Here is a 27550-nt window from a genome sequence, read left to right on the forward strand (position 1 = left end):
AATGTTGCTGCTTTTGCTGCTGTTTAAGACTCTATTCAATTTAAAAGTTAAACTGTTGCAACTGGAACGGCAGTAAAAAGCGAGTGGCGCCCATCTTAAGGAAGATGACTTCCTTACTGCTACACGCCGACCTCCATGTGAACTCGCATAAGGGTTAATAAAGGATTCCTAATGCCCTGAGTGTTCAGGATGAGTTGCAGTAATGTTGTCTCTCTGTGCGTTTTGCAGCGTCTGACACTAAGGAGCAGCAGTTTTGGATCAATCAGCTCCAAGCTTGTGCCAGACGCCACTCTGACAGCAGCGCCAAGGTAGAAACCACATTCTACACTCCTCACAGTACATCACAGAGTTATTTACTAGATGCTGGTTGGTTCAAATTCTGAGCTTCTGTTCATCAGGAAGAGAAAAGGCGGAGAGTCTTGACATTTATCTGGGCGATTCTTTTTTCTTTTTTTTTTAATATCACTGTTTTCCTACCATAAAGCTACAAACACAAACTGCTGTCCTCATTATGTCCAAAAAGCTTGGAAACACTCTGATAACTCTGGATTTGGTTTTACTCTGGTTTCTAGTTTTACTCTTTTAGTTTTTATAAACATAGATCAAAGCTTAAACACACAACCCTCAAGATTTTAAATATCAAATTCTATTATTCAGTTTTTCTGATGGGCAGCAAATGTTTTTGTATCCTAGAATAAATCAACTACCTTTCACAATGTTGAAATATGTTTAAGTAGTAACAGCAAAGCTTCACCACAGCTTCTCTCTTTGCTCCTTTCAGTGTTTCTGCTAATCAGAGCAAGCTAATGTGCAGCTGCAGACAACAGTGAAAGTTGTCCAGAGAAATGCCAAGACAGACAGCAAGCGCAATAATGCTTCCAAATTTATTATGTGCTGCTGACTTTCTCACCATAAGCAAATGAGAAACATGATTAGATTTTAAAAAAATGAAATGAATCATGGCAGGAAAATTATTTAAAAAGATAAATAAATTACTTCCTCTTATATAAAATAATCTAATATTTCTGATAAGAGAGATTACCAACATATGATAACCTAGAATAGATATTCTACCATAGAATAGATTCACAAAAATATTACCACAAAAATATCTGTGTAAAATATTTTTATTTGTGTAAATAAAAATATTTGCACAAGTAAATATTTAAATATTTGTGAAAATATTTAAAAACATTTACACAAATATTTAAAAATGCACAACATGATCTAACTGCACCTCTTCAGAGTATATCGCAGTTATTTTTTTTAAATAAGTGTTTTTATTTTAATATATTGATTAAAAAAAGAACATATTTGATATTTGGTTGCTCATTTAAACCCTAAATTATTCATACGCCTGGCAGATCTTGGTTCAAAGTTGTCAGAGAATCCAGGGAGGGAGCTAAAGATTAGGGTGATTGCATGGAGGCTTTCCAACCTCAAAGACTTAAAGCTCAAGAAAAAAAGATGGTCGAAAATACTAGTGGAGATATTTTAAAAGCTTATATAGAGAGTTTGATTACTTAAAATAAAATACGCTATTATTTATTTCATAGCTGATTAACTTTTTTCATTGCTTTGTGGGTAAATGAGGCTTCACTGGTTGGGGAATTACAGTTTTTTTTTTAAGAAAAATATAAGGCTTCATGGGTTAATAAATCAGCATGAACATCTTTAATATGGTGCATAATGTTCCTCAGATATTTGTGTGCTAACAGTCTCTCTGTCGGCTGTTTCCTCATTCGACTGATCCAATGGAGACTGAAACTTTGTTATTGAGCTCCTGCTGGAGCTCCACTGCCGGTGGTGACTGTGTGGAAATCAGCAGTGCATGGAAGTGAGAAATATCCTGAAGTTTATTCTTTATTTTTCAAACTTTTGGTATTAAAGTTTGACTTTCCTCATATGAAAAAGCATGACTCATCCCTGACACCATGGACGGCTGAGTTTGGCCTTTAGAAGCAGAAGTAAATTCCAGAGAAATACTAAAACATGTTTTTTTAAAATGCAAAATTTACAAAACCCAGAGTTTTAAAAATGTTATATTTAATTCTACTAGTCTTGCTGCAGAGATTTCTTTCTCAAAACAAATTATTTTTTTATAGACACCTTTTAAAAGTTCTTCACAAGGAAACAGAAATGCATATTTCTTAGTTTATTAGCTCCACTGATGTTGTTCACTTACATTTAAGTGTGACTTTATGACATTATTGGGTTGGAGATCTGAAATTATTTGTGTATTTTTATGTAAACTGCAGCTGGAACAAAATGCTGAGAAGACCAGAGTCAAATCTGTAACTGGGATTGGGAGAAATATAATCTGCTAAATTATTTTTTTAAATTTTAACATATGAATCACATGGCTTTTCAAATAAAATAAAATAGAATAAATTATTTCTTCTTGTATGATGAACCTGGTATTTTGGGAAATCCTGTCTGTTTTTTAGCAAAGCTTTGTACATTCCGAGTGTCTTTGAAATGAAATCTGTTGTGAATAATCTGAGAAATTTTAAAGAAAAACACTTGAGTAAAAAACATTTTCATTTTTATTTGCCACTTTTTTCTATCTTCCATGGCCCTAAAATACTGTCAGATTTGTATTTTTGAAAAATGTTTAAAACAATATATCCTTTTCCATCCACTTCTCGAGAATGCATGATATTGTGTTCACATAAAATTATAATAAAATGTTCTGAAGATAATTGGTTAGAAATATTGCTGCAAGGTAATGTATTTTGCATCATTTTCATTGTCGTTACTTTTTCAGGAATTACGTGGAAAAGCTTTCATTTGTAAAAACTGTTAATCCTTCATTTTCTCTTATTTTCTGTCAGGTGAGGAAGCTGAAGAGCTCAGATGAACACCTGAGTGTTGACCGAGCAGGAGGGGGACAAGATGTGAGTTTCATACTCAAGCTTTCTTTTTCATCACCTGCCAATTAAGCGATTAACACTCCAGACTCGCCATGCTGCCTCATTGGCGGCTCCATTGTTCCTCTTCAGCGCACCAAACTGCACCACAGCTGGAGGAGGGAAGAAGTAAAATTACTCTGTGCAGCAGTGCTGAGAAAAGTAATCAAAAGAAGAAAGAAAATTAGATAAGCGAGGAAAAATGGATGGAGTTGGGAGCCAGTTTTTTTCCCCCCCTGGCAGAGAAAGGTTTCTGTTTTCTTCCTGTTAGGTGACTGTGGGACATTTCCACGGCTGCAGCTGCCACAACGGTACCTGCCGCCGTGGGCTAATCCTTCCCAGAGCTGCAGTGCCACTAAGATCGTTATCACATCTACTCTGCTGATGAGGCAGCCGTCAGCGGAGGCTCGGCTGACTCTCTGATAACAGACCTGTTTGGCAGAGAATCTGAGGCAGGATTTATTTACTGCGAGGAAAAGGGAATCGTTTTTTCCTCTCTCTGAGTGTTCATCAGTCAAATCAAATCAAATTTTATTTGTACAGCACATTTTCAGCAGCAAGGCATTTCATGTAAAAAAAAAAAAAAAAAAGAAAATCTATCAGATGTTTGACTATTAGTTCAACTAGTGGATAATTGGGAAGTAGAGGAAAAAATTAAACAAAATTATCCTCTAATTAAAATCTGATATGTGTGGTGTGCAATTTTATTTAGCCTCCTTGAGTCAATAATTTACTTTGGTTGCATGGTTGTAATGTTGCAGTTTAAAATATTAAGATTTCTTCTTTTTTGCATTTATGAAGGTGGACTAAAAAATTCAAGCTTTTCTGAGCAAAATAATTGAGGGATTAATCATCATCCTTACTTTTTGATGCTTGTACAAAATTGTGGCTTAACATAGTAAAATAAAATAGTTTGGTATAAAATAACTTTAAATGAAACTTAAAAACTTCTCCTCCATGGAGAATGGTTAACGAATTTCTGTTACTTGATGTCTGGAAAAGAAGGTGATTTAATTGCACTTACGCAAAATAAAAAGAAGCTTGTTTTACTCAACCAAAAAATATAAACTAAAATGTGTTTTGTAACCGAGGGGAACGTTAAGGCAGCCAACCCTGGGATAAATAGTTTTACAGTCTTTGATTAAGATGACCTCTGTGACATAGCAGCAGTGTTTCTATTACAAATGTGTGCAAAACTTTGTTATTGCACTATAATGTAAAAACCCCCAACAATTCCACAATTACAATGTTTCCATTACATAAGAAGTGCAGTGAAAATCACACGTGAATAAGTTTGTTCACATGATAAATCATTAAAATTATCGCGGCCTGTGGGGTTTTCCCTGACTGGGAGCGACTGGGAACGCGACCTGTGGGGTTTTCTCTGACTGGGAGCGACTGGGAACGCGGCCTGTTGAATGTGACACGTAGCCAATCAGAAAACGCGGTGACGTAAGAACCGAGGTGAATCCCAAACAGTTGACATGGCGCAACTGAGAGTCGGGTGGACATCTGAGGTGACGTGGAAATGTTTATTACTATATGTAAAGGTCATTTTTATATATGTTTATTATATGTGGTTATGTTTATTCAGTTAAAAATGTTAACTACGAACAAACATAACTCACCTCCAAATCATAGAGCGGCTGCTCCCGCCATCTTTAATCAAACGCCTTTTCTTTAGTGATAGTCCACAAAGTATCACTGCTGCTTCTACATCGTCGTCCGGGTTTGATTATTATAAATTCACATATGGCATGTTGGGAGGTTTTACTGGATTTTCTTCTGGAATCGGGATGTTCGTGAGTGGAATCGGTTCGTGTGGTGTGTTGCTCCTGCCGTGTGGCTGGACTCACGAACCGACCGAACCTGTTGGACTTTTATCGGTTCTGTGGTCACAGAGGTTTGGAAAATCGGCCGACAATCCTTAAATCGTGCCGTGTGAATCAGACCTAAGACTCACAAGCTCCACTCCTCTCATCTCGTCTCCACCGCTGCCCTAACGCTCGCTGACGCTGGTCGCTATGGTAACGTTTACATATCCCTTCAAAATAAGATACAGATGCGCCACAAAAACGAACATTTTACTTTCGCGAAAATTTTAACTAGCGACTAAAGGGAGCCCTGAGCTTGTTTCTCTGCAACCATCTGGGAGTGAAGAGAGACAATGACACCAGAAGTGTTGCTGATGCTCAGGGTGCCTGGTCTCTGCAAGCAGTTTGAAGCTTCATTGCCTCATTAACATCCGGTCACCATGTCATGCAGAGCTTGGAATGTGGGAATCACCTACCGGGATAAATCCATTCTCCTTTTCCCCTTCGCAAAGAAACTTTCCAAAGACATCTGATCTGTTTCTTACTCATTTTGCTGCTTGTGGGCTCAATGTTGGCGCGCAAGACGTAACCGAGAGAATCCGGTTAAAGGATTTTCAAAATAAAAGATCCTCCAGACTCTAATGCATAAAACGCGGCCAGGGGTTTGGGGACTACTGGTTTAGACCACAACATTTCTCTGATCAAAATTTATTTTTTATTATATTTTCTGAGTAACTGAATGTTGAGGCTCCATTAGCTGCAAATTCTTATCACCACGTGCAGTAATGAGTTTATTTGTGTAATGAATTCATAGCGGTTTCACCTTTTGAATCAAATTGCTTGAATAAATTCATGTCTTGGTCATTACCTAATTTAAGGAGGTTCAGTTGTTGCTGCAACTTCTACCCAGAAGTTTGATTATTCTCAACTTATAACATGCTCAGTCACACATTGGGTGAAACATTCCAACTGAGGAAATAAAATGAATACTGTAATATTCACGATTAAACACTTTCTTCGATTGTTAATTCCACTAATGAAAAAGAACATTGGACTATTAAAAGAGAAAGTAAAATCAAACTATATTTAAACCTCTGGGCTAAGTTATTGCTTAATAAGTAAATGTGAGCAATTAGTTTTTTCCTGTGGTGCAGAAAAGGAGACGTCTGCATCCGACTGTTTACCGCCTCACTCAGGGGAGCAATCTGCCCACCGTCGTCTGACGGCGGCGCACCTGTGAGGTGATTAAAATTTATACTTTATTTACTGGAAGCTGAAACTGATGGAGAATAATCAGGAAGCCAAAGCTGCAGAGGGTCATTGTTGTCATATTCTTAATTTCAGTGTGTAAGCATCGTGACTGTAAGAAGAGCTGCAGTTATTCCTCAATTTAATGAGTTTATGACTGAGGTTATATCGAGTTTAGTTCCTTCTTTCCTTTTCCATGATCTGCTCTCCCACATACACATAGTTGGAGGGAAAAACTTCAACGTGTGTCTGTCCTCACGTGTTGAAAGTTTTTATCTCCTCTTTCAGCTCTTCTTTCACAGTTCTTAGAGGATTTCCTTCATACTATCAAGTGTGAATGCCTGTAATCCAAAGAAATGCGTACCCACAATTATAAAATAGTCTTGTTTATTTTTTTGTCATGTGAAGAAACTAAAACAGGCATGTGACCAATTAAACACATATACTTTCAAATGTAAAGTATCTTTTAACAGGAGGAGCATGACCCTAAACTGAAAATGTTATCAGGGGAAAAGGAAATAATTGGTACTCCTGCTGTTTATACTTTGGTTTTCTCTTTTGTGTTACAAGTTTGGGTCTTATGTTCTCTTTAGTTCATTGAGGAGGCTTCCTAAAAGTTTTAGGTCTGGAGATTTGGGAAGGTCCATTTTCTTTTTTTAAAAATTTTATTAAATTTTTTATTTGTGGTGAACCATCGCTGTGTTCATTAGAACACATTTTTAATCGTTATACTGCCAAGAAAGCACAGCTTAAGTTAAAGTCCCATCAGTGTTTTGCTTACTCCAAGTTTTTGTTTGTTATAATAGGATAAAAGGCTTTTTTTCTGGTATGATTTCCAAATAGTCGATTGGTATGTTGTTGATGATGTTGTTCTGTGACGGTGCATCAATTGCAGTTTTCTGACTGATCACTGATCCTTAAAAAGCCTGACCTGCTCAATCTGATTTTGGCCAATACTTTTTTTTCCTGTCAGTCAGCCCTCAGAGCAAAAGTGGATAAAACCGGTTTCTTATGTATCGGCTGATCACCAATATCCCAAAATTAAGGAAATCAGAGCCAATTTCTACTTTGATGCAGTTTTTGTTCTCTCTCTCAATTGGTTTGCTTAAATGTTTTCTTCTCTTCCATTTTGAAAAGGAGCTAGAAGAAACGGGTCTGTGAGGATGGAAAATCATGCATCAAAAGTTCCTTGAAACTCTGACTTCAAAAGTAAACAATAATCTTAAATAAATGTTTTGTTTACACATTATTTATAGTTTTTAGATTTTTCGAACATATTTCCGGAAGTGTGTTTGAGACTGATGTTGGACGGGAAGAACGGTTTTGATTTTTGAGAGCCGGCCAGTCAAGTTCTTCCAAATCAAACTCGCTTCTCCATGCCGTTATTGACCTTCCTTCCTGCAGCGATGTGCAGCCATGTTGGAACAGGAAGAGAGCATTCTCAAATTGTTCCTGCAAAGTTAAGAGCATGAAATTGTCCAAAAAACACTGGGCATAATAAAGCATTAAGGATTCCTTTCTCTGGAAACAAGAGACCTAATCCAACTCTTGAAAACAAGACCCGCTCTTTGGTGCTGAGGATTTTATCCCTCTGGACTAAACTTAAAACTGACACAAAGCAGTCAGGCAAATGTCGTTCCCGTGGCAACTGCTTAACCCAGACTCCTCTGTTTATTTGCCAGAAAGCGAAGGATGATTTGTCCCTCCAGAGAGCATGAATCCACTGCTCTAGAGTCCAGCAGTGGTGGGTTTCCTCTTCGCCGTCCCCTCGGTGATGAGAGGTTTGGATGCAGCTGCTTGACTTAGAAACTATTAAATAAAGCTCCCTATGCGCTGTTCCTCTGCTAATTTGAAGGTTGCCTAATTTTGGAGTGCTGCAGATGTTGAAAGCTGGCTTGTTCTGCATCCAGTCAGCTACCTGGCATACTTTGCTATAAGCCACTAAAAGGTGGACATTTTGAATCAGATTTATCGCACGGCTGACCTATCTTATCATGGTTCCACACTGGATTTAACTGAAGTACTCAGCGACCCATTCTTGAATAAGTTTTTGTCGAAGCATGCCTGGATTTTATACACATATGGTGATGGGAGTGATCCAAACATCTGAATTTAATTATTCTGAGGGGTGAGTGAATACTTCTGGCAACATGGTATGTAAACAAGTTGACTTTTTTCTTACAGGCTTGTAAGTTTTACAGCTCTTTTCAATCTTTATATGATTAAAATAATTCCTGTCCGGCTGTAATAAAAGCTGACGCTATTTTAAATGTTTCTTTACTCGTTACCAGAAATGCCCATAAATATGGAGGACACTGTTTGTACTGACCATGTGTTCTTGTTTGATCTGCCGGTTTTTCTTAAGAGCAAGCGGCTCCTCTTCAAAACAAAGGCTTGTTGTTTTCCCTCCCAGTCAGGGTGCTCTGGGGGGGAGTTGTTAATTTGATCAGTGGTGTTTTTCACCGCTGCAGTGACCAGACCCCCTGTGCTCCTCTGAGGGATAAATCTATGGTGCCTTGTTCTCGGTGTGCTGCTTTAAACTAATGGACAGTAAAGAAAGAGCAGACAAGATAGCGATCTGACTTTTGCTGCCTGTGTGAGCACAGAGGTCAGCCAACTGAGGATTCAAGAGGGGAAGAGGCTGAGGCGTCAGCATGAAGGATGTGATGTGACTTTACTGCAGAGAGAGACGGAAAAAAAGCCAGACTACGCGTTTGCATAGCGCCTGGTTGTAAATAATTACAAAAAACAGATCAGTAAGGACAATAAATACTGGATTTGTATGTTGGAACAAAGAGTATGTGGTACAAACTCAGTTTTGCTGTTCTGGTGGGTGGTATTCCTCGTCTCTTCCTGTTAAAAAGGAAGTTTTCCCATCGACTGTCACCTGACACTTTGAGCATGATGAGGACACAAGGACTGAATGTAAATGAGATGCAGCACAGTTTGCTGGCTTCCTCACGCAGAATTTATTTATTTATTTTTTTACAAATTGTCCTTATTGTTTGTGTCTTAATGTATTTTGCACATTTTCGTACTTCCATTTGGGTATCTGCTGCTTCTAAAAACAAGTCACTGTGATTTTAGTGTCTTTAAAATGATCCGTTTCAAAATCCTCCTGAATGTACTGTCACAACTCAGCAGGCTCTGACTCTCAACTAGCAACTCCTGCGACATCCAGCCTGTTACCTCGCAACACCAGCAGAGCAGAGCTCATCACCTAGCAACCCAAGAGGAGCTCCAGCACGTTTGGTCAGCTGGTCTTACTGCTGTATGCGCCTTACAGTGTTGTTGACTTACCATTCATATACCACTTGCTACATTCTTGTTGGTTGTGCAGGAGGCTCTACTTATGCTTTCCAAAGAAGTACAGTTATATAATCATGCATCTGTTTCCCTCGGTCTTGGTGTTGACTTGGTCTCAATACACTCTGGTCTTGGTCTTGTCTCGGTCTCGGGTTAGGTGGTCTTGACTACAACACTTAAGACTGTACATTTAGTCTACGTGTAGGGACCATTGCTATTGATTCATTTAATGAAAAGTTGTTCTTTTTCACAGGCTTCAGTCTGACTGATCATATGGAAAATCCCCTCACAACATCCCATCATCCATGTTTCCCCTCTGCCATACCAAAGGGAATTAAGATGATTGTTACCAAATCAAACTTTTCACATGAACGAGCTTTGGCCATACTTTTTACTTATTTGAAAAAAAAAGTTCGTGTTTTTAATCCCCAAAATATTATTTACTAAGTGAAAAGTTTGTCCAAGTAGAAATATGAGTAGAGATGCTTTTCCATGTTTTTTTTTTTTGTTGTATGTTGAAAAACTTTAGGCTTCCAGGACAAACTGGACCTGAAGCAAACTTTAAATTTATTCAAAACTTCCTGGCACATAAATTCCTACATGACTCACACTCTCCTTTCCTGTGTCGTCTCCCGCCTCCTCTTCCTCCTCCCCCAGGGCTCCTCATCATCTGGTCGGACACGTAGCTTCTCCCTCCTCCCACACCTAACTCCATCTTCATCCCCGAGCTCCCAGAGGCACCAGGGCCACTCGGCCGCGCCCAGCAACATCGTCACCATCACCCACCACAAGTCCCCAGCTGCAGCTCGCCGGTCCAGGAGTCAGTATCCAGGACAGCTGCTGGAGGTCAAGGAGGTGGGTGACGACGGCAAAGCACATTCAAAAGTTTTATTTTAGAAGAATGGGTGAAGATGGCTGAAAATAAAAAATCTGGTGGATGAAGAGCCACAAGTCAGCCGTTTTCCAGTTCCTTTTTGTGATGTAACTAATATTTCTTCCAAGGTGTACTAATTTAAAAGCTGTCTCATAGCATGATTACATAGGGAGTTTAAGATTTTAAAGATTCTACATGGAAATAAATTTCACAATAATTACATGAACAATGTGGCCACCTCTCTAAAACAGAGCTATGGATGTGGGGGTGTGTGTGTGGGGGTGTGTGTGGGTGTGTGTGTGCATGTGGGCGTGACATCAGGTCTAATCTCAGAGAATCAGAGAAGTAACTTCTACTGTCGGTCTATTTTGAAATGTTAAAAGAACATTTCTAAACAGTTTGAAGCCCATTATTCTACAGCGAGGGATCATTTATAAATTTATTTAATGTCGCCGCATCTCTTCCTGGAAGTGGATTTTCCAGCAAGTACTCCTTGAGGTCCGGAAATCTCAAAATCAATCTGAAAATTTGGGCTGTAAAAACAAGGGGTTGACATTCAACCACAATTTGCCTAATTAGTCACAAAACAAAACTTCAAGTTCCAATTAATGTTGCTAATGCAGGCAATAATGATCATTGGACCTACTTAATTTTTGCCTTTAGTATTTTTCACATAGAGCTTCTTTATTATTGCTTTAGATGATGGAAAATTAGACTTTTGGTTTTTGTTCACTTGATTTTGCTATGCATTGTTCCGCTTGTAGAAAACGATAGAACATGTCTGTATTTTTCTGTAAGAAACTATGAGATTATACTGTTAAATTTAATTGATTACTTTCATAAATGTCTGTTTACCTCTTCCCTCCTTTTCATTTTTGTCGTCCTCTCATGCTGAGAAAGTCTGACATACGAGAAGACGATGAGAACAGAACGAATTAGGATGTGTTCTTTAGGAAGTGAGATAAGAGGACAGAAGTGAAGCCACGTTGTTATTAGAGAGCAGACTCCCTCTACCCTGGTGTGAATGGTATTTCCTGCTTCGTTCAGAGTTTTGGCAGCTGGTCCTTTCCTCCATGTGATCAGATAACACCTGGTGATGCTTTGATTTTATATTAGACTATTAGGGTCTTGGAACAGTGCAGACTTGTAGTTAAAGTTATTTTTTCTCGGATCTTTGAAAATACTTTTTAGGTAAATTCATTAGCGTTTTATAGTTCCCTGATAACCCTGACAAAGACACCAGTCATATATAAAAAAGTCAAATGAATATGAATAATAGAAAGAGCTGCTGGATTGTTTTTTTGGGGGGGGTTTGGTGGAAATGATCAGTGACGTCAGTATTATTTCAAAAAGTTTAATTAAAACATTTCTGTTTTATGATTTCAACCATTTAAAGACCTTAGAAATACAAAGAGTGCCAAAATGGCTGGAGGAATTTCTTCAAAGTCATGTAGCTCTGCCCCTCCCTCGCCTGTTGCTTCCACTGCCGATCAGCTGGCTGAAAGAAGACTACTGTGTTCCTATAATCACAGTTCCAGACAGAGCCTTTACATGCATCGTGTTTAATATTGTAGCGCTGTTTTATTTTAGTGGTCATGACTCAAAAAGTTTTTAGTATCTTTCTGCTTTGATAGAAGATTATGTTTTTTGCCCTTTAAGGTGATGCTTATCTTAAAACTATGAGCTAGAGGCTTTTAGTTGTGTTAATGAAATCAATTGGATCATGGTTCACATATAACACTGTGATGCAATGAAAACAAGGTATTTTTTCACTTACTGAGAGAATCATTATTTACTAAGCTGAGATGACAATGATAATTTCCCCATATTATCCTTGAATGCATGAAATATAAATCTTTTTTCATTTTATTGTCTTTTGCACCATTTTAGAGGATAAATGCAAACATTCGCAAGCCTCTTAGAAGTTGGAGTTTGTCATTAGGCTGAACAAAGTTGGAACTTTGAATCCTCATCAATTTTCTCTCCGTCCGTCGTCGGACTTGTCGGTTCCGGCTGCTGATGAATCTTTGGTGGCGCTGACGAGTCATTCTTTCTTTTCTGCTTATCTTCTGGGAGAAGATTGTTTTTCTCTCTCACTTCTTAATGAGCTGTCTTGAGTCAGTTTAAGGTGATTAATTGCGATACGTTGCTTCGTTTTATGAAGTGAAAATGATGACACATTCGTAAATAAACCAAAAAACAGTTTTTTTTTCTTCTTTTTTTGCTTTCAGTCTACTGTTTGGAGACACAGTGTGCTTTTTGGATTATCACCAGGCTGTTGAATAATAGCGATAAGATGACTGAGCAGTCAGGAAGGAGGGGAAAACGTGGACAACAGGCTTTTTAATGTGACTTAGTTGTGGAGATGTATTGAACCTGAATGGAAAGCGTCAAATTCCCACAAGATATTTTTTGACATCTTGTTTTTGTGGAGCTTTATAACATAAACTTACCTTGTAGTTGTGCATAATATTTGTGAGGTTCTTCAAACTGTAGAGATCATTTGACCTGAAAGATGTTGCTTATGCATGCTTAGGAATATTTTTATTGTTTTAAAAAAGGTCAGTGCTGTGATTCTTGGTGTTTAAGTCGAGCTGATCAAGCCTTTAACATTCCTGTAAGAACGGTGTCATATCTCTTGTCCTAATATTTAAACAGTGAGACTTTCTTGTGATCTTTTAAAGTGGTCCTCGTCAATAATACTCCAGCCTTTCTATAATGTGCATTTTTCTGAGGATTTGTTTCTATTGTTTTTCTTTTTGTCTACCTCAATTATGAATAATTCAGTCACAAAAACACTTCTATCTGAATAGATTAACAGTGCTGTCTACAGTCCACAAGCAGCTGAGTTTTAAAAAGCCTCTTTAGTCTCTTTCTGGCTCCCAGTCTGTCACAAAGATGTATTTCTGTGCCAAACACAAACAAACATTGCACATTTTAGCTACAGCAAGATGATTCTCAAGGAGCTATCAGGCATTTAGAGAACTTGTACCCTTTGTACTAACATGACTTTTGGGTTTAATTGATGGAAACTTTTTTTTTTTAAGGCCAACACTTCTGCTTTGGTTCTCTGTTTTCCTACTTTCCAAATTTCCTTAAGGAAACACTGCACTATATAAAGTCATGGTGAGGTACAAATGATGTAAAACTAATGAGCAAAACCTTAATTACTTTGTATTTTTTTATGATTTACGGGAGTAAAGCTACCTTGGCTTGTGTAAAAGAAAAAGAGCCATGAAGTTGTTTTGTTTTACCAAGACGGAATAAATGAGATTTATTTTTATTTTTTCCCTTACGACTGGGGGAACTGCTGACGTTGTCCTTCCCAGGCACAAGTCAGTTTCTTGTAACAGGATCTGATAGAGGTTTATTACTGCTAAAGGAGAGATTTTCCTCTCCACTGTCGCCACATGCATGCTCCGTTGGTGTAAAGTCAGCAACACAATCCATACGATTGTTTGCTGTCGCTACATTCTCATCCAGGAGGAATGAATGCTGGAAGTCAATGACTCGATGCAATCTGCTGAGTTTCCTTAGATAGAAAACCTCTCAAACTAATTTGAATAATGAACTGCACTGTCTGATAAAAAAATTTAATGCAAGTATGATTGGATTGAAATAATGTTTTTTTGTGAGATGCCTTGAGATGATATGATGGGAATTGGCACTATAAATAAACTAAATTGAGCTGAAAAGGGAAAAGAGGAGCTTCAGGTGTAAAAAGTTACAGCTTTTAATCACTGCTATCTTGATATCTTGGTGTTTTTGCATGGTGCAAGCAAAGTTTTTAAGCTGACACAGTCAAAAACTCTTATCTACGCATATCAGACCAATCGCTTCTTTTGGTTTCATGCAGGAACAAAGTATCTTTGTTTGATCCGAGCAGAATCAGGCATTATTCTAGAGGAAAAGAGACAACTCTGTAGGATCTGTACACCTTCACTGTTGCCTTTTTATTGAAGAACAACACAACTAGATAAAGTCTTTTAAAGAATCGTTTATTTCAAGCAAATTGAAATTTTTTCCCACTTTTTCTGGCTGAGTGGAAGTTATTAATCTTCTGCAGCTCCAACTTGTTCTGCTTAAAATATTTCGCCTAAACGATTCACTAAATGACAGAAAGGCAGCAACTAGTGATCAACATGAGTGAAGAACACGTCCAAGTTTTCAAGAGCGGACAGTTTTAATAAACGGCATGCAGAACGTGTAATCGCTAAGCAAAACAAGCTCTACTTTGGTGTGCTGGGCTCCTCCGAAGACAGACGAAACGTGGCTCTGTGTGATTTATGTTCTCTCTGTTTTGGTTCAGAAGAACTGGGTCGCCGCTCACTGTGACCTGATTCAACTCCCCCGTCATTTAACTTCCTCTCTCCCTACCTCCTACTCCTCGTCATTCGATTTTTTTCTCTTCCTCTGTTCTTACAAGGCCAATAAACTTTCCTGACAAGTTTAACAGAATCAGTGGAGCCTTTATGCATTGATATACGAAGAGCTATACTTAGTGGAGACCAGAAAGCTGCGCTTTGTTGATCATGCAGTGGATTTGTTGTCTTATCAGCTGCATCACAAATGTATTTTGTGGCTGATAATATCTTGAAACAACACGTTGCTGTTGAATGTTTGTATTTATTGCAGCTGCAAATCAAAACTGTTGAGGCAATTGTCAGACCTTGCATAAATATTTGTTCGGGCTGGTTTGGTTACAACTCTATAACTTTAAGCATTCAGAACTGACTTTACATGCATTCAGAATAGTTAAATCTATTATCAGCTCTCTATGCAAACAAATGATGTAGCCCCATTCAGGGGACTATCAGACCTGCTGATTTTGTTGTAATAATACAATAAATACAATACCATGTTTTGTTATCTAGGTTTTTAAAAATCCTGTATTTTTTTAAGGGGGGTGATAGTGCATGTATTCATTGTTTTAATTTATAAATTTTACTTAAGTTTCACAACAAAAAATGAGCAGAAGAAACGAACCGTAGACTTTAACCAAAGCTCTCCACACCAAAGCAGTGCAGAAATATTTAAAGTACATGTGTGTGAATACTTTCTTTTTTTCCCCACTTTAAGTGCAGAAATGACTTGGTTTGATGACAAAAAAGAAGCTTAAAAACCCACTTTGTTGGTTTTAAACAGCATTGTAGGGAGTTGTTTCTACAGTTGGCAAGCCTGGTGGTAATATAATAATCTAGTATGGCAAGTCAACTGGTCATGTAATCATACCCTTTGGAAACCTGATTGTTTAAAACTACCATTAAATAATAAATCACCAGGCGGCCCCAGATGCTGAATAGGTATATTTTCAGACTTATTTAAGGATAATTAATATTACTATAATTTAGTAATGTTAAGGAGGTGACTTGTGCAAGTTTACCATTGTATTTATTCAGAATTTTCACAAATATAACTAAACAATAACCCACTATTGCTTATTTTCGTAATATAACTTTCAATTAAATATATTAAACTACATAATTTTTCCGCTTTGTAAGTAAGAGGATCACACTTGGCAGCATTCTAAATCAGGATTTAAATAAGAATTAAATTCAAGAATCTTATAAATGATGAATAATTTTTTTTTTCTACATCATTCAGGGATAAAATGCTCCTAATTAATATTTAATAAATATATGTATAACTTTGTAATATAATCACAGGTCATAATAAAGGTTTGAGTATTAGAAGGGCAGGAAATCATAAGATCTTGAATCTCCCAACTGCTCCTTTTCAAGCAAAATTATGTAAGATTGCATCTCAATGGGCAAAATTTTATTTTTTTCTGCTTTTTGCTTTTTATCTGTTCAAAATAAATAAATAAAGTACCTCAGGGTGCAGATCCAGTTAGGGTTTAAAATTTTAAACTTGACAATCAATGTGGCGCTAAAACCTCTGGAAGAAGCATTGCCGTAACAACGCATCAGGGCGGCCTGGTGTTGAGTGTTGAGGGCTCCGTCATGCTGTCACCTTCCATCCGTCTGTCTCCGTGCTCGATGTGAGATGCTGGGAGTCAGATCACACGACCGTCTCTCCTCAGCTTGACATGAAGTCGTGCAATACTTCAACCCTCGCTCCACCGCAGCAAAGACAGATGACTGGGTCTCTTCTATTTCTGGAAACATCAGCAGCCTTGTTGGCTCCAGAGAGCGCTGTGTTAGTGAAAAGTGTTTAGAAAAGCAGCGGGATCTGCCTTAGGTGTGAACTTGTTCAGTCTGAGCAAGTCACAATCTCAGTCTTTGGTCTGGACATTAAAACAGTGAATATTGTAGCCCTCATAGACCCACTCCACATTTCTAACCAATCTGACATTTCCCTCTTAAGAAAAATTCAAAATTAATCTGTTGAATGACTTTTCTTGCATCAGTGGGAGAGAACACAGTTCATTCATGCCGTTAAAGGCGACTTATTATGCTTCCTTGAACAGAAAGGTCTATGAAATATGCAAAACATGTTTGTTACATTTTTTTTTAACAAAATCATTCTTATATGTGCAGTTATACAACCGTACATCTTCGAAAAGCAGAAATGGAGCCTTTTGCACAACAAACAAGAATGCAGGAAGTGGTTTCTGGATGGTAAGTCAACAGAAAAAAATAGTCTTTTCCAGTAGCCGTTGTGCACACATAGGTAAAACCAGCTGGTCAAACGTCCTGAAACTCAGCTTGGGTTGCTAGGTGACGGGCTGGGCTTTGTGCGGGTTGCTATTTCTGACAACACATTCTGATGGTTTTTGAAACGGGTCATTTTCCAGAAACCAAACAACATTAACTCACAGCCAAGAAACGACTGGGTCTTATTTTTTTAAGTACTAGTTGAGACATAAATGGAAGTACACTAACAGGAAATTGGGAATTTTACATAATATGTTCCTTATAATGTTATTTTCTTAGTCCTCAAGAGCAGAGAAATATTTTTTTTCACAGGGTTGCAGAAATGAATGACAACATTCTTGCAGATAATCAGCTCTCCTGTTCTCCATTTAGATTCTGCATTATGTTTTCCTTCAATCTTTCTGAAACCTGAATTATTTTGTTCTGTATTTGCTGCCCCGACCTGTTCCTGTTTATGTATTTTATTTAACACTTCATCTGCTCCTAAATTTGCTTATTGTCTTTTTGCACTTGGATCCTTTCAGCACTACCTACTTTCTCGTGCTTTGCTCAGTCAAGTTATATCCTTGTTTAAAATCGCCTGCATCTCCAATTTATTTTCCCTCCCTCTTCAAATCTTTTATGTGCATACTATATTTTTGTCTCCCTTGGCTCAAAGCTTAGTAATAATAATAATCCTTTTTTCCCTGCTATGTGTAAAACTGTCATGTTTTGCTTGCATCAAGAAAAGTGACTTCATTTTACTGAGCACTATAAAACCCAGTGAGCTGTGTTATATCAGACCGAGGTTTGTTTTCCCCTGCAATTCTTATTGTTGCATAGCAACAAATTTGTTCTCCAACTTGCATTGCCACACACTAATGACCCTTTCAGTGAGTAATGGACCTTAAGGCAGGTTCTGATTTACTGCATTATTAGTGTCACATAGATTCAATTACACTTTTTAACTTTTTTTTTTTGTTTGTTGTTGCATCGCTTTTTCCGCTCCATTTTTGCCTCTCTTAAAAACATTCAGTATTTTTATTCTAGAGTAAATCTTCCTGTAATAAAGCACTCCTCTATTGGGTGAGTAATTATTTTTCCAAAGGGACCACAAGAGAATTTTTTCTGATGTTAGTAGGAGATGTATAATGAGATCGGAGCGTTTGCTTTGTTTAAACAACTTAATGCGGAATGGCAGCATCACTGCACTTTGATAACCAACAACAGGCTCTTGAACAGACTTCGAGATTTTGGTTGTTTACTGACAATTTAAGAAAAGAGGATCTTTTAATATTTTTTGAAAATGTAAATGTTTGGATAATCTCTGCCTGAAAACATTGAAATCTGATGTTAGTAAATGAGGTAGTGGGAAAAAAAAGAGAAAGTATTCGCACACATGTACTTTAAATTAATGAAAAGCTTTCTTTTTCTCTGGGACTTGAACAGCTGTGTGATCTGATGCAGGATCATACGCGTTCCTGAGGTTTGTGTGTGGAAACAAGTGTTTGAAGCCATACAATATTAATGAACAGAACATTTCCGAACTGATAAACAACCTAGATTTATTATCCCTGAGAGAAGCTGATTACCTGTGAGCGAGAAGCAGTGTTGTCTCCGTCCCTTTGAGATGCATTTAGACTCGGATAAGTGAGTCAGACTGGAATAATTCTCCCTGGGAGAAATCTCTGTTTCTGGAGAAAGTTTTCTGTTCAGAAAAGTTTTGTTTGGTTCTTTTTTTAGCGCCGTCGTCTCACAGCCGTTTCTTTATGGGGAAGACTTATTGCCTGCAGCTAAGATGGAGACGATGTCACTGCCTACACAATATTAGCACTATGGATGTGTTGGATGTTGAAAGAAGAAACTGTGACATTTATTTATGTCTTTATTGTATGTGCTTAGGTTTTCTATTTTTAGGTCTCTTTCAGTATCTAGTAGTTTTTTTTTTTACATTTAACCTTCCTCTCTGAACAACATGACAACCTAAACCGGTATTTTTTATGTCTTTAATTATTCATCGTTCACAGATTCTTTTTTATGACGCAACTATCTCAATTCAGCGTTCTTCCGTCAATCTTTAGTTATGAGGTGAAGCAGCAAATGCCTTTTGTACAGGGAAGGCAACCAGACTTGTTAAATTTCGCCCAAAGCCAATGAGCCGACTGTCTCTGAGTAATATGACCTCTGTTCATTGTTTTTAAGCCTTTGCCTGCAGTTTTTTAGATGAGAGGAAATATTTTTTTAGTTTTCTGGTGTGTTTCTAGTGGCCTTTATTCATTAGTGGCTGAACAGGAAGAAGGGCAGAGAGAGAAAGGTTAGTCCAGAGGTCGCGCTAAACTTCTTTTGCTGTGCATCATTTTGACTAACAATGTCAAAACAAATCCTGTTTTGTTCTATTTTTACCCATTTAATTGAAATTCATTTTTATTCTGTTTCATTTTCAACAAACTGAACAGATAATCCACATTGTGTCTACATCTGAATACATTTAACTTTTGCACTGGAGTGATGAAATTATGTGCTTTGTGTCTTTGGATCAACGATTTACTTATTCCTTTTTGACAACTTGTAAGATTACTTTAAAGTCTTCCATTCTAGTTTAATTGATCATATAAAAAATAAAAAATGTCTAGAAGGTAAGGTAATTTTATTTATATAGCACATTTTCAGCAACAAGGCAGTTCAAAGTGTTTACATGAATTAAAAGGAAATACAAACAAAACAATAAACCAAACGAAAGAACAAAAATTATAAAACTACATATTGGTTCCCCATATTTAATAAGAATAAATGTATTTTTCCAATTTTATGTTTTTTTTAATCTAATTGCTGTGTCCCTTAGATTTAAAAAAATACTGCAAACTTTGAACACCACTGCCCTTAAAAGTCATTGGGAGACCCACAGCAGGCTCTTGCAGCTGTCAGTTTGGAAGTGCATGCTTCAGTAATCAGAAAGAAACTGAACTGTACAAATCAAACATTCATAACATTCATGTGGAAGCAGGAAATATTTTGAAACTGCACACCAGCTGTTAAAAATCAAACAAAAGACGGCCCTAGAGAGCAGATTCAGTAATGTTTCGCAAGTTTCTCAGAGATGATGTCGCGTTGCTCAATTCTATATGAAAGAACAGAAAAATGTTTGAGACTGTGCACATTGATTGTGACTTGCAGCTGTGAGACTCCAGGAGTGAGTCTGATGAACAAAGCTAACACACGTACACACCAGAGGACAATACAGGGACCGTTACTGTGAGAAAAAGCTTGCGGGAGACAATCAACCAGTCAAAGATGAGACCACCCCCTTGCTGTTCCATTATAGCACCAACTGATGTGACAACAAAAGATAATTTTGTCTAAAACATCATAGTCAAACTGATGTGAAGCGTTTTTGTATTTATTGTATGTTTAATGAAAATCGGATGAACAGTAGCAGGGGGTAAAAAAAACAGAGCAGCTCCCAGCTTTACTGGTGAGGCTACGACCCACTCTGTCCTGAGTGAAGAAAAATTTCCATTTAGATTGGAATTCATTATTGGCTTTAACATTAGCCCTCCAAACCAAATGAAGAAAAAAAAAATTTATTCTTTTGTATTTTAACATTCAAACTGCTTTTATTCGCAGGATTTGATGACTCATCTAATCACAACGAAACTCCAGACCAACTACTGATTACATCTACAATTCATGAGTCAGCAGTGAAAACATGCATTAAAGCCGAAACTAATTTTGTTTTGTTTCTTGTCGTCAGCAAACGCCTTCAACAATCAAAACGTGACCTCAAAGGACCACAACTGAAGGAATAAATATTCACAAAGCGAGCCAAACACAATTGGTTTTATCATTCAGGAAAAGCTGTGCACAGTGAAATCTTGGAGATTGTTTTGAAATAAACTGCTTGGTTGTTGTGAGTCATTGTGGCTGTTGCAAAGGCGAGCTATAAAGGAACATTAATGGTTACCAATTTCAGGAAGGTAATAAAAGTGTAAAGGTTCACTGAAAGAGGAACAGCTGAGCTCTGAGAAGATGGGATGTTTGAGGTCAAAGGTTATCTGATCAGGCAACAGATTGGACATTTAAACTCTGCCGTAAATTCAAACATCAGGAATTTAGGTGTTTTTGAACAATCTATCTTTTGATGGGCACTAACAGCTTGCATGAATATATTTATCATTGAAAAATAAGGAACATGAGATGGATATTTCCAGTTATTCACTTCTACATGCAGTGGCTTTACTTGCTCCAAAACTGTACTGTAAGACTTTTAACTGGAACAAATAAAATGGTTCAATATGCCGTGCCAAAGAGCCAACAATAAATTATATTACTTAGACAAGATGGTTACAAGAGACAAGAAAATGTAGCAACGACGATTGTAAATAAATTGTAGATATTCTATGTTCTATTTCAGGTGATGTCCCAAGCGGAGGGCCAACAGAAGAACCTTGTCCACTCCATTGACTCTCTGCCCACCAAAGGCCCGCTCTCCTGTTTGGACCAGGACCTGCTGCTGCTCAAAGCCACGTCGGCTGCCACGCTCAGCTGCCTGGGAGAGTGCCTGAACATCCTGCAGCAGACTCAGAGCCACAGCAGCCAAGCGCCGCCTCAGTCCCACGCCTCCCAGCGTAACCGGGGAACCCCCTCTGGTGAGTCCGCCACGGGACCCATTCCGGTACTGTTACTGGAGCCCCCCACGGCTCCGGCCACCCCATCCCCCTTATCGTTTCAGTCTTCACCACCTGAGCCCAGCTACTGCGGCAAAGCCAAGTTGGGGCAGCTAGACTGTGGCTCGTGTCCATGCCTGATGGGTACGCTGAACTTAAACATCTGCAGTAAATGCTGTTGAATGTCGCACCCTTTGTGTTTGAATATGTTCACTTTGTACCATTTCTGTTTGTCATGATTTGTCTGTGTTTGTCTTGTTTTGTTGGTTTTTGTTTCGTCAGTGTCATCAGTCCCATTGAAATGCCAAAAATTCTTCAAGTGGTACCAAGTTCAAGCATGAAAGTGGAGTGTGTATGAAAGGGTTGTTCACAGAACCCCTTTAAGCATGTCAACTTGCATGTCAGGAGAGAAAAATGGCCTTCTGTGAACGGGTATACTTGAAATAAAAATCTATGCACTTTTAAATCTCCTTAAAGGATTAAATCTTTGCCAAAACAATCCACTCTGGTGCCTCAAATGTCAGCCCTCCACCATGTCTAACCCGCTCTGTGCCTGGTCTAATAAAGATGTTTTGAATCATCTGAAGCTTGAGGGTGGTTCTATTTGGCAATAATAAGTAAAACAAATATCTGGCAGGACTTCTATAAAATGGAGTATCCAGTTAATCAGCTGCTGTGGACTAATCCTGTTTCCCCCAAGAAAAGATGCACATTTATAATCCAGTTATGGTGATCAGGTTTCTGTAGAAAAAGACACATAAATGTTTTGGGTTTTTTTTAGTAAAAAAAGATTTGATCACATGGTGATCTCCTGAATTGCTTTGGAGTAACACTTAAGAAATTTGTTTGATGCTTCAGTTTCAAATTTCAGAGGAAATGGTTTTGCAGTTCACCTTCATAAACTGATTATTGGTTTTGATGCAATATCCATTTTGGGCTTTTATGTATTGAAGTTCTAATTCCAGTGTGAAACAATCAGACAACAAGCAACTCTGAGTTTTAAAAATAACAATTTGGTGCACAGATTGGAATTTATTGGTTGATGTACTTATTGTCTCCCCCCATGTTTGATTAGCAAACTACACCTTGACCACAGTCATTTTGTAGCCATCAAAATGTCCAATATCTCTGGATATTTCAACACTTTCTTGTGTTTAATTGGTGTTTTTAAACTGGTTAGTTTCCTAGTGCAGACAGAAGCTAAAAAATGGTTCGGAATAAGGTTTGAAAGTTGCCAATGTTGGCTTTAATGTTATCCGACCGTAAGCTCATAGATGAAAATTTACTTTTTGTCAATTTTGACTGGATTCTGGTTAAGAAAATGTTTTAAAATGTTTGAATGAAAAGTAATCGCAATATTTTGATGAAGCATTTACCGTTTTATCTTATCAAATAAGTCAAAAACTGATATTTTCATAACTCGTATTAAGGATCAAATTGAATTGTTTTGAATCTAAGATGTTTATCCAACCAAAGTGTAAACGGTGAAGTTTTCGCAGCAATTCTTTTTTTTGAACCTCCAAACCAGAAAGTTGTTCACCTTTGTCTCTGATCTTAAGAAGGTAATCTTGCATCTGTGTTTAGGAGGTGGGGAAGGTTCCCCCCCTGAATCTGCCCTTCCTCACTGTCTCCTGGTCTTCTTTTTGCGCCAGCCGTTGCCGTGCCCTGCAGGGGGTTATGTGGAGTTGGACCGCCGGGCCGCAAGTACAAACCTCTTTCTTCCTTCCGCTGGCTTGCTGATGAGTCCCGAGGGGGTCCGGCTGCTCCCCATTTTCGGCATGTACCCTCCACACCTCAGTGAAGAGTACCTTGTTAGGATCCTCAATTTTGAGAGTTATCGGTGGCGTGCTTCACCAGCATGGGCTGCATCCTGACTTCATGCAGCTGATGGCGGGAGTTGCAAGAGAGGCGAATGGTTCACGCAGGAAAGCATTCCCAAGCATGAGGTCGCACTGAGTTTGGCTGGCACGTTGGCTCCTCAGATCACCTGTTGCTCCTTCAACAAGCAAATCAACCCATTGGAGTCAAAGAGTAGAGAACTCAATTTGCAAACAATAAAAATAAACCTGCCAGTCAAAAAGCAGAGAGCAAATGTTAAGGTAATGCAGCGGAGGATCTTCGCTGCTCCCTCTAGCTCTTTCGGATCGCTCCGGTTTTCCTTCTGCCAATGCTGAAAAGAGCTTGATGCAACGCCCTCCCCCACTTCCACCAGCACACAGAGCAATTTCCTTTAAGGAAATGACAATCCATAAAGGAAATCTACTTTATTTGCAAACCTGGCCCTGTTGCAACTTGTCAAACTCAAAGGAGAATTTCTCTTAATAAAATCATTTCCTAGGAAAGTAACTTTGCAGTTACAGGATTATATACTGACCCGTAATCACTGGCCAGAAATGGACGATAAAAACAATTGGAGAGATTTAGTGCATGACAATTTCATTGCATTGTTTGATTTGTTAGGCTTTTTGTCCACTTGCATGCCTCTATCCAACAATAACATTGGATAGCTCCTGCTCATCAATTAACTCTGGCGCTTCATGGTGACTTACAAATGTCCCAGTCAAGATGTTTTATCCCTGATTTCAATTAGACTGATTAAAAATTGGAAACTGACTACGTTCCAGCAACACTGCATGAAGCTCACAAGAATGAGACAAAACTTGAGCAAATTTAAGAGAAAACCAAGTTTAGCATGTTTTTGTTTTCATAAGTGAAGGTTTTATAAATCACAAACTGTGTTTTTGAAGAGAATTCCTGCCAATGACTCGTTAATATATTACAGGTTTTTAACACTTAGATGGCACAGTTGTTTCTGAGCAAACATTTAACAGGAGAGGAATCAATGCATATACAGTATATATGCATATATTTTGTACAATTTAGGTATGGAAAATCTTTTAAAAAATTCTCTTTCAGAAAATCTTTTATATATACAGTATACAGTATATATAATAAAACTCAATGCTTAGTAAATTAGGGTTGTTTTAATTATATTTAAATGACTTCAGTTTTGATTTATCGTAACACAACTTGATTTTAATATTTTATATTGTCAGCATTTTGTTTTTTGACTTACAGATTGCGCACTTCAGAAATAAATCCAAAAACGTCTGTCTCTACAATGTTTACAGTCTAAACAACTCTAGGCAAATCTTTTCTCGGACCTGTGGTTCTTAAACTGGACCTAAATGCCAAACAAAACCCTGCTGCGTTCTGTTTCTTTATAAAATGGTACCAATGTTCACAAAACTCTTCTCAGAGCAGTGGTTTTCAACACTCTGCTGCATGTTTTTAGACGCTTTCCTGCTGCCTCACACTTGACTTTAAAAACAAAAAAAAAGGTGATTGACGGCTTCTGCAGCACTCAAATGCATACAGAGGAGAAAATGCAATCATCTGAAGTAGATGGAGCAGAGTCACGTCTAAAACATGAAGGATGGTGGGACCAGGAATGAGAACCACAGCTTCAGAGAATCTGCATCTAGTATAGCAGACTTATTTACAAGTCCAACAGTTATATATATATCTTTCTCAAAAAAGATTTGAGAAGAGTATCGGAAAATCAGAAACGTATTTCAGCTTCATTTGTTTTGATGATTTGGGAAGCCTACAGATAATGAGCTCCAATTACCATTTAACCAGCTAAAGGCTAATATTTTATACTCAAAGATCCAGGATGTTCTATAAAGTCTGTCTAAATATAGAAACCTGAGTGCAGGAGAAGATTAAAAATGCGTATGATCCCTGATCATTCATGTTAAGTGAATGTAGCATAAAACTGTTGTTGAACATGTTGGCAAAATGCAATAAGGCAGATAAACATCACTGACCCTTCAGGTCGAGAAAAAGATGCTCTTGTCACTTTAATGCTGTCAGAATGTGTTAAATCTGATAAAGTAACCACTGGTGAGGCATTTTGTGTTGTTACATTTGAGACCTACTACACATAAGCACGTAATGTTATACTGCCATATTATATTTAAGCTACTGTGTATTTTAAAGCTTGCACAGATAAAGAGAAGGGGAATAGCTGAACATACAGATCTAGAATAAGGAAGAGTTCACTGCACTGAACCCCATTAAAACCAAATATTGATTTCTGAACTCTTCCTGAGTTAAAACATTAGTATTGTTGTTTCTAAATTAATATTTCTTGTTTTCTTGGCATTTTTTGATGTCTGAAAGCTCTACATCTTTTTCCTTATTTTGACCATTTCTCATTTTCTGCAAATACAAAATTTTTGCTTGGAATATCAGAGACATGTTGTCAGTAGTTCATAGAATAAAAGAACAATGTTTATTTTACTCAAACACATATCTATAAAAAGTAAAATCAGAGAAACTAATCATTTTATGTGGTCTCTTAATGTTTTCCAGAGCTGTATATGTTTTTTTTTTTTACATTTGTATTAAGCAGATGTAATGTGGAAGACCAAACAAAGTATACATTTATTACTAAGTTTGATTGAATTATTCAACTAAAAGTAATTATTGCAATTGATTTCAATTCAGTTTATTATTGTGGCAGCTGACAACATTTCAAGGTGTGTTATTAGAAAATTGATGTTTCCTATTATCTTTGCGTTATTGGAAGACAAATAGGCTGAAATTAGCAAATTTGTTATATTTCAGCCCTGAGAACCTATAGTTTTGTTTAATTTAATTGTAAGCTTACTTTTTTCTGTGCATTGCTAATGTTTGTTAGGAAAAAAAATGGTTGTAGCTCATCTGGTAGCCAGCTGATGGCGATCAGTTGAGCAACAACAGAAAATACACAATAAATACAAACTCTTGTGTCCAATTTGCTTCTAAAATAATATTTCACCCTAAAAGTATCTCAAAATTAATTTCACATTCATGCCCATAATTGTCAAATATAAACCTCTCACTAGACCTGTACCTAAAAGTCTGTCATAAAAGCTAATTTCAAACATCTTCTATTAACTATCGACGTCTTTAAAGCTTCAAATATCACAAATAACCTTTTTTTTAAATAAAAAAAGAATAAATATAAATGACATCTTGAACTCTTTAACTTTTCACTCGCCTTCCTGCACAGCTTTCTGTTAGCGCCTTACTTTGACATGACAGCAGAATCACTATCAGGAGCTTCTTCACACTTTTCAGTTCAGCTGACAGACGCAGGCTGACCGGCGTGTCAACACCACTTGGTTTCCACTGACGGATATCAGGAGAGGGAACCGCAGTTCACCTTTCACACCATTTAAGTGAATGATGTGGACATGAGAAGGGCTTTTAAATAAAAGAAATCCTGTGATGTGGCCACAAAGCTTTAAAATGAGAAGTATTTAGATTATATTTAAGTCAAATGTGGATTGAAGTATCTTAAATGGATCATTGTGGATTCTGTTTCATGCAGAAGACACTAAATAATTGTTTTAACCAAGTCAAATGAATTTAGATGAGAGTTTTAGGTTCGCGCTACAATAGCTAGATACGAATTATGCAGCAGTATGTCTGTAATCTAACCTTTGTCACTAAATTTACCCATTTTTTCACTCCAATACTAAAACTCCTGACTTTTCTCCTTGTTACACTAATATGTCACTGAACTCACTTAAACACAATCCTCATCCCAGAATCTAACAACATTAACGATATCCGATCAGCCTGTCAGATTATCCAGCAAATCCAAACAAAATGCAACGAAACAGAACAAAATAAAATAATTACACGGATTACACCAATATGTTTCATAACTACGAATTAAAGTTTTAACATCTGCCTTTATGTTCACAAAAGAGTCAACTTTTAACCTCCAGTGATTTGAGTGTAAGGATTAATTTTTAAACCCATATTTCAGCATTCACAGGGAGAGTTCATTACATGCAATAAAAAAAAAAAACATCTTTAAAATTGAGACTTTTTGTTCATCTTTATAGGTGGGGAATATAAAGTAAAATGGGGAATAATTTTTGGTGCAATTTTAGACCCTCTTGGCTGTATTCTTATTCTCCAGATCTCAGTCCAGTGGAGCTGAAAGCTCAGTATGCAGTAGGTGTGGGATGCTAAAATCTTTGAAAAGTGTTTATGAATAATTGAGGCCATTTTGGAGCGAAAAAGTGCTTCGAAATCCTAAAAAGAGCTATAAAACGTAGCTAATGAAGTAGCTTGTAAG

At 37.5% G+C, this 27550-nt stretch overlaps 1 protein-coding gene across 1 annotated transcript in view; it reads left to right on the plus strand.

The window, feature by feature from the left end:
- The window catches only part of osbpl10a (oxysterol binding protein-like 10a), an 85517-nt gene that overhangs the window by 26260 nt on the left and 31707 nt on the right, over window positions 1-27550 (plus strand). The window contains exons 3-6 of the mRNA XM_032580279.1: window positions 229-308; window positions 2835-2897; window positions 9935-10132; window positions 21159-21393. Of these exons, the coding sequence (XP_032436170.1) occupies window positions 229-308; window positions 2835-2897; window positions 9935-10132; window positions 21159-21393 (576 nt within the window). The remainder of the gene's footprint in view (window positions 1-228; window positions 309-2834; window positions 2898-9934; window positions 10133-21158; window positions 21394-27550) is intronic.

Source organism: Xiphophorus hellerii, chromosome 13 (genome assembly GCF_003331165.1).
Source record: "Xiphophorus hellerii strain 12219 chromosome 13, Xiphophorus_hellerii-4.1, whole genome shotgun sequence".
Taxonomy (NCBI): Eukaryota; Metazoa; Chordata; class Actinopteri; order Cyprinodontiformes; family Poeciliidae; genus Xiphophorus; species Xiphophorus hellerii.